Genomic DNA, 14,879 nt, shown 5'->3' with positions numbered 1-14,879 from the left:
AGGCTCCGAGAAACAGATTTTATGGTAAGCAATTAAAAATCCTGTTTTCTCTATCGGTTCATTGGGGGACACAGGAACCATGGGACGTCCCAAAGCAGTCCCTGGGGTGGGAAAAAACAGACTTCCATCAGGTCAGGGGACTCACCACTGCCGCCTGCAAGATCCTTCTGCCTAGGCTGGCGTCCGCCAAAGCGTAGGTATGGACCTTGTAAAATTTGGCGAACATGTGGACGGAAGTCGAGGTTGCCGCTTTGCAAAGCTGTAGGGCGGGAGCCCTGTGATGCAATGCCCAGGAGGCACTGACTGCCCGGGTAGAGTGAGCCTTAATCCCAGGAGGGGGCACTCTGTTCTTGACCCGGTAAGCCTCCAAAATTGCCGTTCTGATCCAGCGAGCAATTGTCACCTTTGATGCCGGCAGACCTCGACGCATGTCATCTGGAATGACAAAGAGTCCATGTTCCAAAAGGAAGCCGTTCTAGACAGATCCTCAGTGCCCTGACCAGATCGAGATTGTTCAAGGAACGCTCTAGAGGATGAGTCGGAGGAGGACAAAAAGAAGGTAGCACAATGTCTTCATTGAGGTGGAAAGAGGATACCACCTTAGGGAGAAAGGAAGGTGGAGGCTGCAAGACCACATTATCCTGGTGAATAAGCAAGAAAGGAGGTCGACAAGAAAGGGCCGCCAACTCCAAGACGCGGGGATGGAGGTGATGGCCACAAGAAAGGCCACCTTCCAAGAAAGGAGTGTGCCCCAGCCGAGGAGACTGGCGTCCGTCGTAATCACCTGCCAGTGGATGGGAAGGACCAGCCCTGGGAGATGAGAGATGACGTCAGCCACCATCTGAGAGAGCGTTTGACGCGGGACAAAATCAGATGATCCAGGGAAAAGGGAGACTTGTCCCACTGGGAGAGGATCCCCTGTTGAAGGGGTCTTGTATGAAATTGGGCGAAAGGAATCGCCTTAATTGTTGCCACCATTCTACCCAGGACCTTCATGGCCGATTGGTAGGATGGAAGCCGAGGCCCCTGAAGCAAGGAAACTTCCCGGAGAGCGGCTGTTTTCTCTTCGGGAAGGTAGACTCTTGACAGACGGGTGTTGAAAAGCATGCCCAGGAAATCGAGGTGCTGAGAGGGGACAAGACAGGACTTCGACCTGTTGACAAGCCACCCGAAACGGGCTAGGGTGTCGAGTACCATGGCCAGACTTTCGTGGGCCAGAGACAAAGACGGAGCCTTGATGAGAATGTCGTCGAGGTACGGAAAGAGCACCAGACCTCTGATCCTCAAAATGTCTATCAATGCTGCCATGATTTTCGTGAAAACCCTGGTAGCGGCTGCGAGACCGAACGGCAGGGCGACAAACTGGAAATGTTCCTGATTTACTGCAAAACGCAGGAATCTGTGATGTCCCGGGAATATAGGGACATGGAGATAGGCGTCCTGGATGTTTATGGAGCACAGAAATTCCTGTGCCTCCATGGAAGGGATTACTGAACGAAGAGATTCCATCCTGAAATGTCGCAGACGAACCCTTTTGTTCGGTAACTTGTGGTCGAGGATGGAACGAACCTTACAGTCTTTTTTTCAGCACCACTAACAGGTTTGAATAGAAACCTGTGAAACGTTCTCTTGCTGGAACGAGGACGATTACTCTAGAATCCAGGAGGGAAGCGATGGACGCAAAGAACCCTGGAACCAGAGCGGGGTCTCTTGGAGGGCGGGATTCGAAGAATCGATCCCGGGGCCGAGAAGAGAACTCTATTTTGTATCCTGAAGATACAACCTCCCTGACCCAAGAGTCCTCCACTGAGGCAATCCAAGCGTCTTTGAAGAAAAGAAGACGGCCGCCCAGCTTGGGAGGTGCGCTGGGGGCCCGTCGCGAGTCATGCTAAGGCAGACCTTCCAGATCTAGATCTGGTGGATCTACCTTGGGGGTAGTGAGAGCGCCAGGAAGAGGTGGGCCAAAAGGAGACATTCCTATCTTGGCCCGCTTGCGGCCTGTGCTGGTGGGAAAAGGAGTCTGTCGCGAAGCGACGAAAGGGCCGAAACTGCCGCTACGGAGGAGGCCGGCGAGGTTTGGACTGGGGAAGGAGAGAACTTGTGCCCCCGATGGCGTCCTTGATAATTTGGTCCAGCCTGGAACCAAAAAGACGTAATGCCTGAAAAGGCAGGTTGCTAAGGGACTTCTTTGATGACAAGTCAGCCTGCCAGGCCTTAAGCCAGACGGTCCGCCAGATGGCAACAACGTTGCTGGACGCCTGAGCTGCGCAAGATGCAGCATTCAGGGAGGCAGAAACCAAATATTCACCTGCGTGAGAAATCTGGTCGGCCAGCTCCGCTGGCTGTTGTGGTTGAGCCCCAGCCAGAATACCCTGGAGGTGTTGTCTGGCCCATTTGGCTACGGACTTTGAAACCCAAGTGGAAGCGAAGGCCGGACACAGGGTAGACGCAGCTGCTTCAAAGGCTGACTTCGCAAAGGATTCTATAATTCTGTCATTAGAATCTTTCAGAGATGCTGCAACTGAAAGAGGAAGGACCGTATTGGTAGACAGTCTAGAAACTGGCGGGTCCACGGAGGGAGAAGCGGTCCAGTTGGCGGGGAGTTCCGGAGAGAAGGGATATAATACACCAAGGTGTTTTCCTCTTTGAAAACGTCTGGTCGGATTCTCTGTCTCTCTGGCCAAAAGCTTCTCAAATTCGGAATGAGGAGCGAAGACCCTGGAAGGAGGTCTAGACCGTCTAAATGAAACCTCCTGATCCGCGGGTTCCGTGGCAGAATCTTTGATGCCACTGGTCTGATTGATTGCTCCAATGAGGCTCTGGACCATATCTCTCATGTAAGCAATTTGGTCCGAGTCCAGCTCCAAAGCATCCTCTGAAGGCACGCCCGAGAAAGCTTCGCCTGACTCGGGAGAGGAGGATCGAGAAGAAACGGATCGCTGCGACGGACGAGATGGAACGGGAAGAGGACTCAGACCGGCGTTCCTGTCTAGATCTTTTGTGGTTTATCTTGGCAGGCTCAGACGGGGCATCCTGTGACCCGTTGGCTACCACGGGAGTCTGCAGGGGCAACTTATCAAGTACGGACACCAGGGTCTGAGATACCCTGGTGAGATCCGCCACAGATTGAGACAGAGAGGAAGCCCACCCTGGGATAGGGGTCTCACTATCACCTGGGACAGAAGGGGGCTCTTGAGCGGTGGGTACAGTGGGGTTGCTGCAGTCCTGAGAGAGGGGAGAGGACTGACCTCAGGGAAGCCTGCATTTACAAGACGAACACGCAAAGTGTTTGACCAAAGCAGGGGAAGAGGAAGAAGCAGGCGGACGGGAACATTGTCCCTTAGAATTATACGTGATAGACAGACCCCTGAAACATGCCAGAAGGTTGGGGGACAGAATAGCCAAGGAGAGTGTCAGTCTGCAGAGCAGAGCTACTCACAGCAGATGTCCTGAAGTCAGCTTCCGGCAGTAGAGGCTGTGAAGATCGGTATATGGGACAGGCCCTGAAGTAGAATCACCACCGGGTCCAAAAAAAGTCGGAAATGGCGACTGCAGCAGCTTCACGGCAAAAAAAAAAAAAAGCTTTCTGCTGTGTAGAGAAGCCCGCTCTCTGAGGGGGGTGGAGTCCATCGAGCGACGCAGGGTGGAAAAGATAGTGCTGAATAAACCAGCGCTGAAGGCAGGAGTAGTCATGGGCGGGGAGTCTCCTTCTCAATCGCGCGATTTGGAGCGGGAAGGTGGAGAACGGGTGGGAGAAAAGCCTGCTCTATTGAGAAAAAGATGGGCGGAGCCAGACCGGAACTAAGCCCCGACGGAAGGCGGGGCCTAGATTAGCGTCCGGTGACCGTCAGGGAGGAGGGAGCTGCGCAGAGGCCTTTAGAACGCACCCGCCCACCCGACAAAAGCCGGGGCCTAGATTATAATCCGGAGACTGGGGGGGAGGAAGCAGCATGGGCGGCCTTGGAGACGCGCCCGCCCGAGAAAAAGGACAGGGGGGGAATAAGATTAGGCCTAGATTAGGAGTCGGAAGCCGCAAGAAGTGTACAGGAACATTGCACCCTGCACCTGATCGCCCCCTACCTGAGGAACCCAAAGAGATCCAGGGTGAGGTAAGAGCCCTGGACCCCCAGCTGAGTGGGAGATGTCTACCCCCTCATAGGAGAGGGATTGAGAGATAGTAGCAGAAAGGGAAGAGGGACCTTCCGGAGGGGGCAGATACTCACCTTCATCTGTGCACTTAACTCGTGGAAAAACACACCTGGGGAAAGAGAAGACTACCTCATCATCCAGGAAAAGTAGGGAAGTCCTGAAGAAAACCTGTCTGATGGACATCCTCATCTCCTCCAACCGACAGGCTCCGGTGGGCAAGTGGGTAAGAGACGGGGCTAGGACCATCCAAATATCCTAAACACGCTTCTGTGTTAGGGTCCATGGTCCTGCCGGCCAGATCTATGAGGATACGGGGTGGCAGTACACGCCGTACTCAGTCTTTTGTGGGAGTACAGTTGTGACTTCACACTGTATCCCTCCGGGTACCCAAAAAGGAACAACGCACATTGAGGTAGATATGGGTCCAAGGTAAGACCTGTGTCCACCTCCTACTGACACTAAGCTAAACTGAATTCCTGATTGCCTGTCTGTGGGGTGTACACTGCAGAGGAGGAGCTAACTTTTTTGTGCATAGTGTCAGCCTCCTAGTGGCAGCAGCATACACCCATGGTTCCTGTGTCCCCCAATGAAGCGATTGAGAAAATACATGGAAATCCCTGACTGTTGGTTCATGCAAAAGTAAAATCTTCACCTGTTATAGGTGCTTCAACTTCTATCATCGTCTTTTCTCTCCGTAATATTGCGGCACCCTCATTGATGATCCGAAGTGCAATTTCTTCATCTACCCGACCTTCTTTTATTAAGTGGTTCTTCAAAACGTCCACTCTAGGTTTTCCATCAACATCAAATACTTCTTCGGATGTTAATCGGTGTGTTGGAGGAAAAGGGACAGCTGCAAAAAGAAAGTGGCTGTTAATTTATAGTAAAACACCCAAAAAGCACAGGACTAAACCTAACTTACCAACAGAAAACACAGGAAAAACAAAAACTACTAAGGAAAGGAGAGCGCAGCAGCTTCAGCCATCTGAAGCCAGGTACCAGGTGATGTTATTTGGGCTCTGTTCAGAGATTTCATTTATGCCTGTACTCCCCAGGATTTAGCACTAGGCTTTTCACCAATAAAACAGCTGCACAAACCATTAGAAGGGAAGCCACAGGCAGCAGGAGACAAATTCTGGCTGCGGTATTCCAGCAGTATGCTTTACTATGAAACTACGCAGACGTTTCGGAGAAATCACTGTTAAAAAAGCCATGGAAGATGCTTCTCGGATGACTAAGTCAAAGCAGTTCCCTGATGGCTTTGCTCCATATGACTGAAGGGTCTCTCACTATACACATACATAGGGATATACCTGTTAGTGTAGTGGAGCCGGTAGGAGAAAGTCCTTTAATGGGACATCCGAGATGCCTCATCACCATCTGGCTTTTCAAAGTAGGTTTTCTCTGAAAAGGCTGAAGCTTTTCAAAGAAAAACACACAGGACTCAAATAACGCAGCCGGAGTCGGAATAAGCCGAGAGGTTTCTAACCCTCATTGAACCCACTGATGATCTCCTTGAAGGAAAGGAAGAGATGGAAATATGATGGGATAGAACACAAGTAAGGCTAGGTTCACATTGCGTTAGTGGGTGTCCGCTGACGGAATCCGTTACATAGCGGAACTAACGCTATGTAATGGATCCGTTAGCGCACCCATTGACCGCAATTATGTAGCGCATCGCTAACGCATGCCATTATTGGCATGTGTTAGTGATGTGCCGTTATTTTGTGACGAACCCTCGAACGCTGTCTGCAGCGTTTTGGGGTCTGTTCCCACTAGCGCAGATAGAGCATCTGCGCTAGCGCGATCGCATAACACGATCGTTTTTGGCAATTGTGTTAACGCAGTCCGTTAGCATATGCGCTAAAATGGACAGCACTAACGCAATGTGAACCTAGCCTAACTGAAGCTCCAGGACTTGCATACCTTTTTGTACCCACCATAAATAGTCATAAGTTATCTATATTACGGTGCAAGTGATACACTGCAGATTACATGCACTATACGGATGGTTCGCTTTGATCGACTGATATATCAACATTCTTCCCAGTGCATATTAGCTTTAGGGTTTTCTAAAGCACCGCATTGTATTTTCGTGCGAGAACTTCTGCTGTGAATAGGGGTATATGGCATCTCTCTTTCTCATCGAGAAAAGTTTATTTGTAACTTGGGAATACCACATATTTCTAAATATTTTTAATTCTATTTTCACCTTTTCGATAATATACAGAGATTCCCTCAAGTATATAGATATACCCTGCCCTTAAAATCTAGGAATCTATATATCTACTATATAATTGTCTAAGGGTCACTTCCGTCTGTCCTTCTGTCTGTCACGGTTATTCATTCGCTGATTGGTCTCGCGACCAATCAGCGAAGGGCACAGTCCGGAAGAAAATGGCTGCTCCTTACTCCCCGCAGTCAGTGCCTGTCGCCCGCATAGTCCCCTCCGGTCACCGCTAACACAGGGTTAATGCCGGCGGTATCGGACCGCGTTATGCTGTGGGTAACGCACTCCGTTACCGCCGCTATTAACCCTGTGTGTCCCCATCTTTTTACTATTGACGCTGCCTATGCAGCATCAATAGTAAAAAATGTAATGTTAAAAATAATTTTAAAAAAAACCTGCTATACTCACCCTCCGTGGTCGCTCGCGCTGGCCGCCATCGTCCGTTGCAGGTTCCGTTGGCAAAGATGGTATGGGAGAAGGACCTGCCATGACGTCACGGTCATGTGACCGCGACGTCATCACAGGTCCTGCGCTCATACCAACCCTGGGACTGGAAGCTGCCGTGGACTACAAGGGGCCCTCGGAAAGGTGAGTATATGTTTATTTTTTAACCTGTGACAAACCTAGCTGGGCAATATACTACGTAACTGGGCAATATACTACGTGACTGGCCATCATACTACGTGGCTCTGTGCTGTATACTACTTCGCTGTGCAATATACTACGTGGCTCTGTGATGTATACTACGTCACTGGCCAATATACTACGTGGCTCTGTGCTGTATACTACGTCACTGGGCAATATACTACGTCATTGGGCAATATACTACGTCACTGGCCAATATACAGTTATATGAAAAAGTTTGGGCACCTTTATTAATCTTAAGCATAATGTTTTATAAAAAATTGTTGTTTTTTTGCAACAGCTATTTCAGTTTTATATATATTTAATAACTGTTGGACACAGTAATGTTTCTGCCTTGAAATGAGGTTTATTGTACCAACAAAAAATCTGCATTCAAACAAAATTTGACAGTTGCATAAGTATGGGCACCCTTATTTTCTTGTTTTAAATACTCCTACCTACTTTTTACTGACTTACTAAAGCACTTTTTTTTGGTTTTCTAACTTTTGAACTTCATAGCCAGGTGTATGCAATCATGAGAAAAGCTACTTAAAGTGGCCACTTGCAAGTTGTTCTCCTGTTTGAATCTCCTCTGAAGAGTGGCATCATGGGCTCCTCAAAACAACTGTCTAATGATCTGAAAGCAAAGATTATTCAACATAGTTGTTCAGGGGAAGGATACAAAAAGCTGTCTCAGAGATTTAACCTGTCAATTTCCACTGTGAAGAACATAGTAAGGAAATGGAAGAACACAGGTACAGTTCTTGTTAAGGCCAGCAGTGGCAGGCGAAGAAAAACATCAGAAAGGCAGAGAAGAAGAATGGTGAGATCAGTCAAGGACAATCCTCAGACCACCTCCAGAGAGCTGCAGCATAAACTTGCTGCAGATGATGTCACTGTGCATCGGTCAACTATACAATGCACCTTGCACAAGGAGAAGCTGTATGGGAGAGTGATGCGAAAGAAGCCGTTTCTGCAAGCACGCCACAAACCGAGTCGGCTGAGGTATGCAAAGCACATTTGGAGAAGTCAATTTCTTTTTGGAAGAAGGTCCTGTGGACTGATGAAACCAAGATTGAGTTGTTTGGTCATACAAAAAGGCGTCATGCATGGCGGCCAAAAAAACACAGCATTCCAAGAAAAACACTTGCTACCCACAGTAAAATTTGGTGGAGGTTCCATCATGCTTTGGGGCTGTGTGGCCAATGCTGGCACCGGGAATCTTGTTAAAGTTGAGGGACGCATGGATTCCTCTCAGTATCAGCAGATTTTTGACAATAATGTTCATGAATCAGTGACAAAGTTGAAGTTACTCAGGGGATGGATCTTTCAGCAAGACAATGATCCAAAACACCGCTCCAAATCTACTCAGGCATTCATGCAGAGGAACAATTACACTGTTCTGGGATGGCCATCCCAGTCCCCAAACCTGAATATCATTGAACATCTGTGGGATCATTTGAAAAGGGCTGTCCATGCTCGGCGACCATCAAACTTAACTGAACTGGAATTGTTTTGTAAAGAGGAATGGTCAAAAATATCTTCATCCAGGAACTCATTAAAAGCTACAGGAAGTGACTAGAGGCTGTTATTTTTCTGGTGGGCTGCCCATACTTATGCACCTGTCAAATTTTGTTTAAATGCAGATTGCACATTTCCTGTTAGTACAATAAGCCTCATTTCAAGGCAGAAACATTACTGTGTCCAACAGTTATTAGATATATGAAAATGAAATAGCTGTTGCATAAAAAACTATTTTTATAAAACATTAAGCTTAAGATTGATAGGGGTCAAACCGCAACATCTCATCTTTGCCACTGATAGGCATTCTTAAATCACAGGGACCTCAGGGTCTTATTTCATCCTTATACACATATCTGTTGTCAATGGGAGCGAACTCAGCTATAGACTTGGTTAAGGGCAAGTGGGAGGGACTTATCCCTGATATGCAGAGTGAGGCGTGGGAGGACGTTCTTGACTCTCCCCTTAAAGTATCCCCGTCAATTAATAACAAGATGACTCAGTTATATATAATTCATCAGTCATATTTGACCCCAGTGAGACTTTTTCGGATGGGTCGATACTCGACGTCGGAATGTCTGCGTTGCCACTCACCGGATGCTGATTTCATACACATGATATGGCAGTGCCCAATTATTTTTCAATATTGGAAAGAGGTAACGTCGTTATTGACTTCACTATTGTCAATCCCGGTCCCTCTTGAACCCCTGATCTGTCTGTTTGGAGTGTGGGATGAGGAGGTTTGGGAACATTATGTTGGGATTTTTTTACGAAAAGTATTATTTTTGGCACGAAAGATGTTGGCGTTGCGATGGATGGGAAGGTCACCCCCTACACTTAGGTCCTGGGTTGAGCTGGTGAACACAATTGTCCCATATGAACGCACACTCTACCAGAATAGGGGTTGCCCGGGCAAATTCAATAAAATCTGGGATAGGTGGAATGCCTCCCATCTCACTTTGTGATCTAACCGATTGATAAAGATACAGTTTATTTGATTTCTTGTTCTGCAGATATTGCGCAATGGAGAGTATAATGTTACTGCTAAAAGGCGACGTAGTAATAGTTTTGGAGGCTTAGTCTAGTTTAGTTTAGTTTAGTTTGATTATAGTTTAGGAACTCTGCATACTGACAGTTCCATAATTTCACGTATATGTCTTATTCCGTATATATACAAATGATTGGTATATGTATGCTCTGATGTCTTTTTCTTTTTTGTAAATGTAACCGTGCAAGTCAATAACAAAGACAAACATTTATACTGTATTTTATTGTGATTAATAAATAAACAAATTTAAAAAAAAAAAAGATTGATAGGGGTGCCCAAACTTTTTCATATAACTGTACTACGTAACTGGGCAATATACTACGTGGGCTGGGCAATATACTACGTGGGCTGGGCAATATACTACGTAGCCATGCATATTCTAGAATACCCGATGCGTTAGAATCGGGCCACCATCTAGTACCACATATTGGTGATCATGGTCTTTGATAAGTAGAGGAGTTATTTTATTTCCAAGGCAACATAAGGTTTTCTTGTCTTTCCTACAGATTTTATTGTGTGTGTTTCTGTAATATTTAGGTGTTTTATATAAATTTCACGGTCATGGGTTTTGGATTTGGTATTAAAACAAACATTTACAAAGAAATTAGGGTATTAGGTTTAGCTCACAAGTTCTTGGTTCTAGAATACTCCAATGATTACTATCTTAAATAACTGATCAGCTGACCGATTCCCTTTAACCCCTTCATGACCCCAGCTTTTTTCGTTTTTGCATTTTCGTTTTTCGCTCCCCTCCTTCCCAGAGCCATAACTTTTTTGATTTTCCATCAATTTGGCCATGTGAGGGCTTATTTTTTGCGCGATGAGTTGTACTTTTGAACGACACCATTGGTTTTACCATGGCGTGTACTCAAAAACGGGAAAAAATTCCAAGTGCGGTGAAATTGCAAAAAAAAGTGCAATCTCACACTTGTTTTTTGTTTGGCTTTTTTGCTAGGTTCACTAAATGCTAAAACTCACCTGCCATAATGATTCTCCAGGACATTACGAATAGTTATGAGGAAGTATACTCGTTGCTCGGGTTTTCCCCGAGTATTTGTGAGTGCTCGGAGATTTAGTTGTCATTACCTCAGCTGCATGATTTACGGCTGCTAGCCAGCCTGAGTACATGTGGGGGTTGCCTGATTGCTAGGGAATTCCCACATGTATTCAAGCTGGCTAGCAGTCGCAAATCATGCAGCTGAGGTAATGAAAACTAAATCTCCGAGCACTAGAAAATACTCGGACACCACCTGAGCGTGCTCGGGAAATCCCAAGCAACGAGTACACTTGCTCATCACTAATTACGAGTTCATAGACACCAAACATTTCTAGATTCTTTTTTACCTAAAAAATATCAAAGTTTGCTTTAAAAAAACAATTTCACCATTTTTCGATACCAATAGCGTCTCAATTAGTGATGAGCGAGTATACTCGTTGCTCGGGTTTTCGAGGTGGTCTCAGAGTATTTGTTAGTGCTCAGATTTAGTTTTCAGTGCCTCAGCTGCACGATTTACAGCTGCTGCACAGCCTGAATACTTGTGAGAATTCCCTAACAAACAGCCGTAAATCATGCAGCTACGGCAACGAAAACTAATTCTCCAACGAAAACTGAATCTCTGAGCACCAACAAATACTCGGAGACCACCTGAGCAACGAGTATACTCGCTCATCACTAGTCACCATTTTTCATGATCTGGGGGTTGGGCGAGGGCTTATTTTTTGCGTACCGAGCTGACGATTTTCATGATACCATTTTGGTGCAGATACGTTCCTTTGATCGCCCGTTATTGCATTTTAATGCAATGTTGTGGTGACCAAAAAAAAAACAATTCTGGCGTTTTGAACTTTTTTTTTTATTTTACGACTTTTTTTTTTCTACGACGTTTAGCGATCAGGATAATCTTTTTTATTGATCGGGCGATTCCGAACACGGGAATACCAAATATGTGTATGTTTGTATTTTTTTATTGTTTTATTTTGAATGGGGCGAAAGGGGGGGGGCGATTTGAACTTTTAGATTTTTTTTTTATTATTATTTTTTTTTTAAATTTTGTCATGCTTCACAACTTGATTGGCTATGCTACATGAACGCGATGCTCAGATCGCCCCTATATAGCAGAAGAAAAGCATTGCTATGAGCGCCGACCACAGGGTGGTGCTCATAGCAATCCGGCATCAACAACAATACAGGTCTCAAGGAAACCTCTGGTTGTTATGCCAATTCGCCGATGACCCCCCGATCACATGACGGGGTCACCGATGCGCGCATTTCCAGCCGGATGCGCTTGTTAAATGCGCTGTCAGAGTTTGACAGCGGCATTTAACTAGTTAATAGGCCTATTGTGGGCACATGTCAGCTGTTCAAAACAGCTGACATGTCCCGGCTTTGATGCGGGCTCTCCGCCGGAGCCCACATCAAACCTGGGGTTCTGCTCTCGGACGTACTATTCCATCCGAGAGCAGAAAGGGGTTAAAGAAGCCCTCCTCCCATTAAAGGGCCACTGTCACCCCCTCCAGCCGTTATAAACTAAAAGAGCCACCTTGTGCAGCAGCAATGCTGCATTCTAACAAGGTGGCTCTTTTAGTTTTTGGTGCATTTATTCCCAAAATAAAGCGTTTTATAACTTCTCCAAAATACCTGTCTTTAAGGGAGGCAGGTCCTCACCCCCCTGCTTGAAACGCCACACTGCTGTCACTCGAATCTTCAGGGGCGCCAGGCGCCGCCCACCTCCGCGCTGTTTTCCCATGAAAACCGGCACCTGCGCTGTGTAGTACTGTCTGGTGCCGGCGCAGTGAGCTCTGGCCATCTGACGTCACAGCCAGCCTTGCAGACTGGGCCTGTGCGGCCACCCACCTTGGGAATCCCAGCCCCGCAGTGTGTTATGCATTATGCACACTGCGGGGCTGGGATTCCCAAGGTGGGTGGCCATACTGGCGCAGTCTGCAAGCCTGGCTGTGACGTCAGACGGCCAGAGCTCACTGCGCCTGCACCGGTCAGTACTACACAGCGCAGGCGCCGGTTTTCATGGGAAAACAGTGCGGAGGGGGCGGCGCCCCTGAAGATTTGAGTGACGGCAGTGTGGCGTTTCAAGCACGGGGGTGAGGACCTGCCTCCCTGTCTAAAGACAGGTATTTTGGAGAAGTTATAAAACGCTTTATTTTGGGAATAAATGCACCAAAAACTAAAAGAGCCACCTGGTTAGAATGCAGCATTACTGCTGCACAAGGTGGCTCTTTTAGTTTATAACGGCTGGAGGGGGTGACAGTGGCCCTTTAATGATTGCCATATACTAAGAATATACAAACTTTATATAGTACTGTGGACTTACAATTGCCAATTTTGCCTTTCTGCCCAGTTAGTTTCTCTAAACCAGAAGTCTTTTTATCTTGCAAAAATCATTCCCTTGTCAACTCCTGACCCAGTTGCTCCCTCCCACCTGCAAGTGTTTTTGAAGACAGTGAAATTGACTTCATTTTTCTATTAAGAGTTTAGTAGGATTCAGCTCGTCAATTTTTAAATCACTGTGGTCTTAGATTTAATGGAAAAGAAGAATTAGCTGGATAGAAAGGTAAAATGAGCAATTGTAAGTACACAGTGCTATATAATAAAGAGGACTATATACCAGTTTGAGCATGTTAAACTGACTCAATCATGGAATAGTGGCTGCAAAAACAAGTAAAAAAAAACATGTTTTACATTTCTCCCCTAAATTATGAAGACATTAACTTGTAACGTTTAGGTCATATTTTCCAAGGGGACGTTAGGGGGCGTGTACTGATTCCCCTGAATGAGGACGACCAATCATAAGCAGGCAGCAACACACTTCCACAATAGCCTAGAGCAGGTTTCTCAGTGTGAGACATGTAATGACAGTCTGCTCATTAGTGATGTGTGTGATTACAGGGTGCCAGGAGCACAGGTGTGTGTACGGGGCAGAAGATGGGGGTGGTACAGCACAGCTTTTTTTTTTTTTTTTAATTTCATTACAAACACTTCTGCAGCTCTTCTCTCAAGAGTGCGGTCAGTTCTGCTCTACTGTCCCTCCACCACACTGGCTGATGTGAGGTGAAATCTGAAGAAGTGTAAGGGTATGTGCACATGATCAGAAATCGCTGCGGATTTGGCGCCGTATACTTATGCAGCTTCCAAATGTTACAGCATAGTGGATGAGATTTCGAGAAATCCCATGTCCACTATGTGTCTGACACCCGCAGATCACCCACGGAGACAGACATGCGTTGTGTCTTGCCAGACCACAGCATGTCAATTTCTCTTGCGGAGACACGAGTCTACGCAAGAGAAATTTCACCAATAGAATGTATTGGACTCAGTTATCACATGCAGATTCACCTGCATAGACGGCAGCGCTTTGGATGCAGCAAACACATGCTGCATCCAAAAGGCTGCTAATTCCAAATCGTGTGCACCCGGACTTCGTAATCACACTCAGATGTGCTAGATCAATGAGACAACTGATAGCACAGTATCCAACATTCACAATAGGCAGTCACAGCAGACCCTGCTCTCCATCCTTTCACAATGGCCCTTGCACAGGCTCATTAGTCACTTCAAAACAAAACAAAGTTGGGGCCTGACCATTGTGGCTACGTACACGTGTTTCCTGAAACTACAGGAAGTTAGAGTCTAAAAGTGTGGCCACTGTGAAAATTGCAAGAATTCTATTTTGTACTCAAAAATACATTTAACAAACACCTCATCTTAACAAGTCATAATTTTCCGATTACAGCTTCCATTGAACGTTCTATGTGCAAAGACCCTGCTTAGGTCAGGCTTGCCAAAATTGTTCCTAAACCAACCAGAGAGGAACACAATTATACGATCAGGTGAGCGGCTTGCGCTACGATGTTTCCACAAACATTAAAGGTACCGTCACACTGGACGATATCGCTAGCGATCCGTGACGTTGCAGCGTCCAGGCTAGCGATATCGTCCAGTGTGACAGGCAGCAGCGATCAGGCCCCTGCTGTGATATCGCTGGTCGGGGCAGAAAGGCCAGGACTTTATTTAGTCGCTGGCTCTCCCGCTGACATCGCTGAATCGGCGTGTGTGACGCCAATTCAGCGAGGTCTTCGCTGGTAACCAGGGTAAACATCGGGTTACTAAGCGCAGGGCCGCGCTTAGTAACCCGATGTTTACCCTGGTTACCATCGTTAAAGTAAAAAAAACAACCACTACATACTTACCTACCACTGTCTGTCCCCGGCGCTGTGCTTCTCTGCTCTGGCTGTGAGCGCCGGGCAGCCGGAAAGCAGAGCGGTGACGTCACCGCTCTGCTTTCCGGCCGC

At 46.8% G+C, this 14,879-nt stretch overlaps 1 protein-coding gene across 8 annotated transcripts in view; it reads right to left on the bottom strand.

Annotated features, from left to right (window-relative positions):
• Positions 1–14,879, bottom strand: part of PPP3CB (protein phosphatase 3 catalytic subunit beta) — a 118,963-nt gene that overhangs the window by 58,530 nt on the left and 45,554 nt on the right. For all 8 annotated transcript variants that reach the window (XM_069753380.1, XM_069753379.1, XM_069753378.1 and 5 more), the window contains exon 2: positions 4,802–5,002. In XM_069753380.1, the coding sequence (XP_069609481.1) occupies positions 4,802–5,002 (201 nt within the window). The remainder of the gene's footprint in view (positions 1–4,801; positions 5,003–14,879) is intronic.

The sequence above is a fragment of the Ranitomeya imitator genome, chromosome 2 (genome assembly GCF_032444005.1).
Source record: "Ranitomeya imitator isolate aRanImi1 chromosome 2, aRanImi1.pri, whole genome shotgun sequence".
NCBI classification, from domain to species: domain Eukaryota; kingdom Metazoa; phylum Chordata; class Amphibia; order Anura; family Dendrobatidae; genus Ranitomeya; species Ranitomeya imitator.
This window is presented reverse-complemented; position numbering and strand designations above follow the sequence as displayed.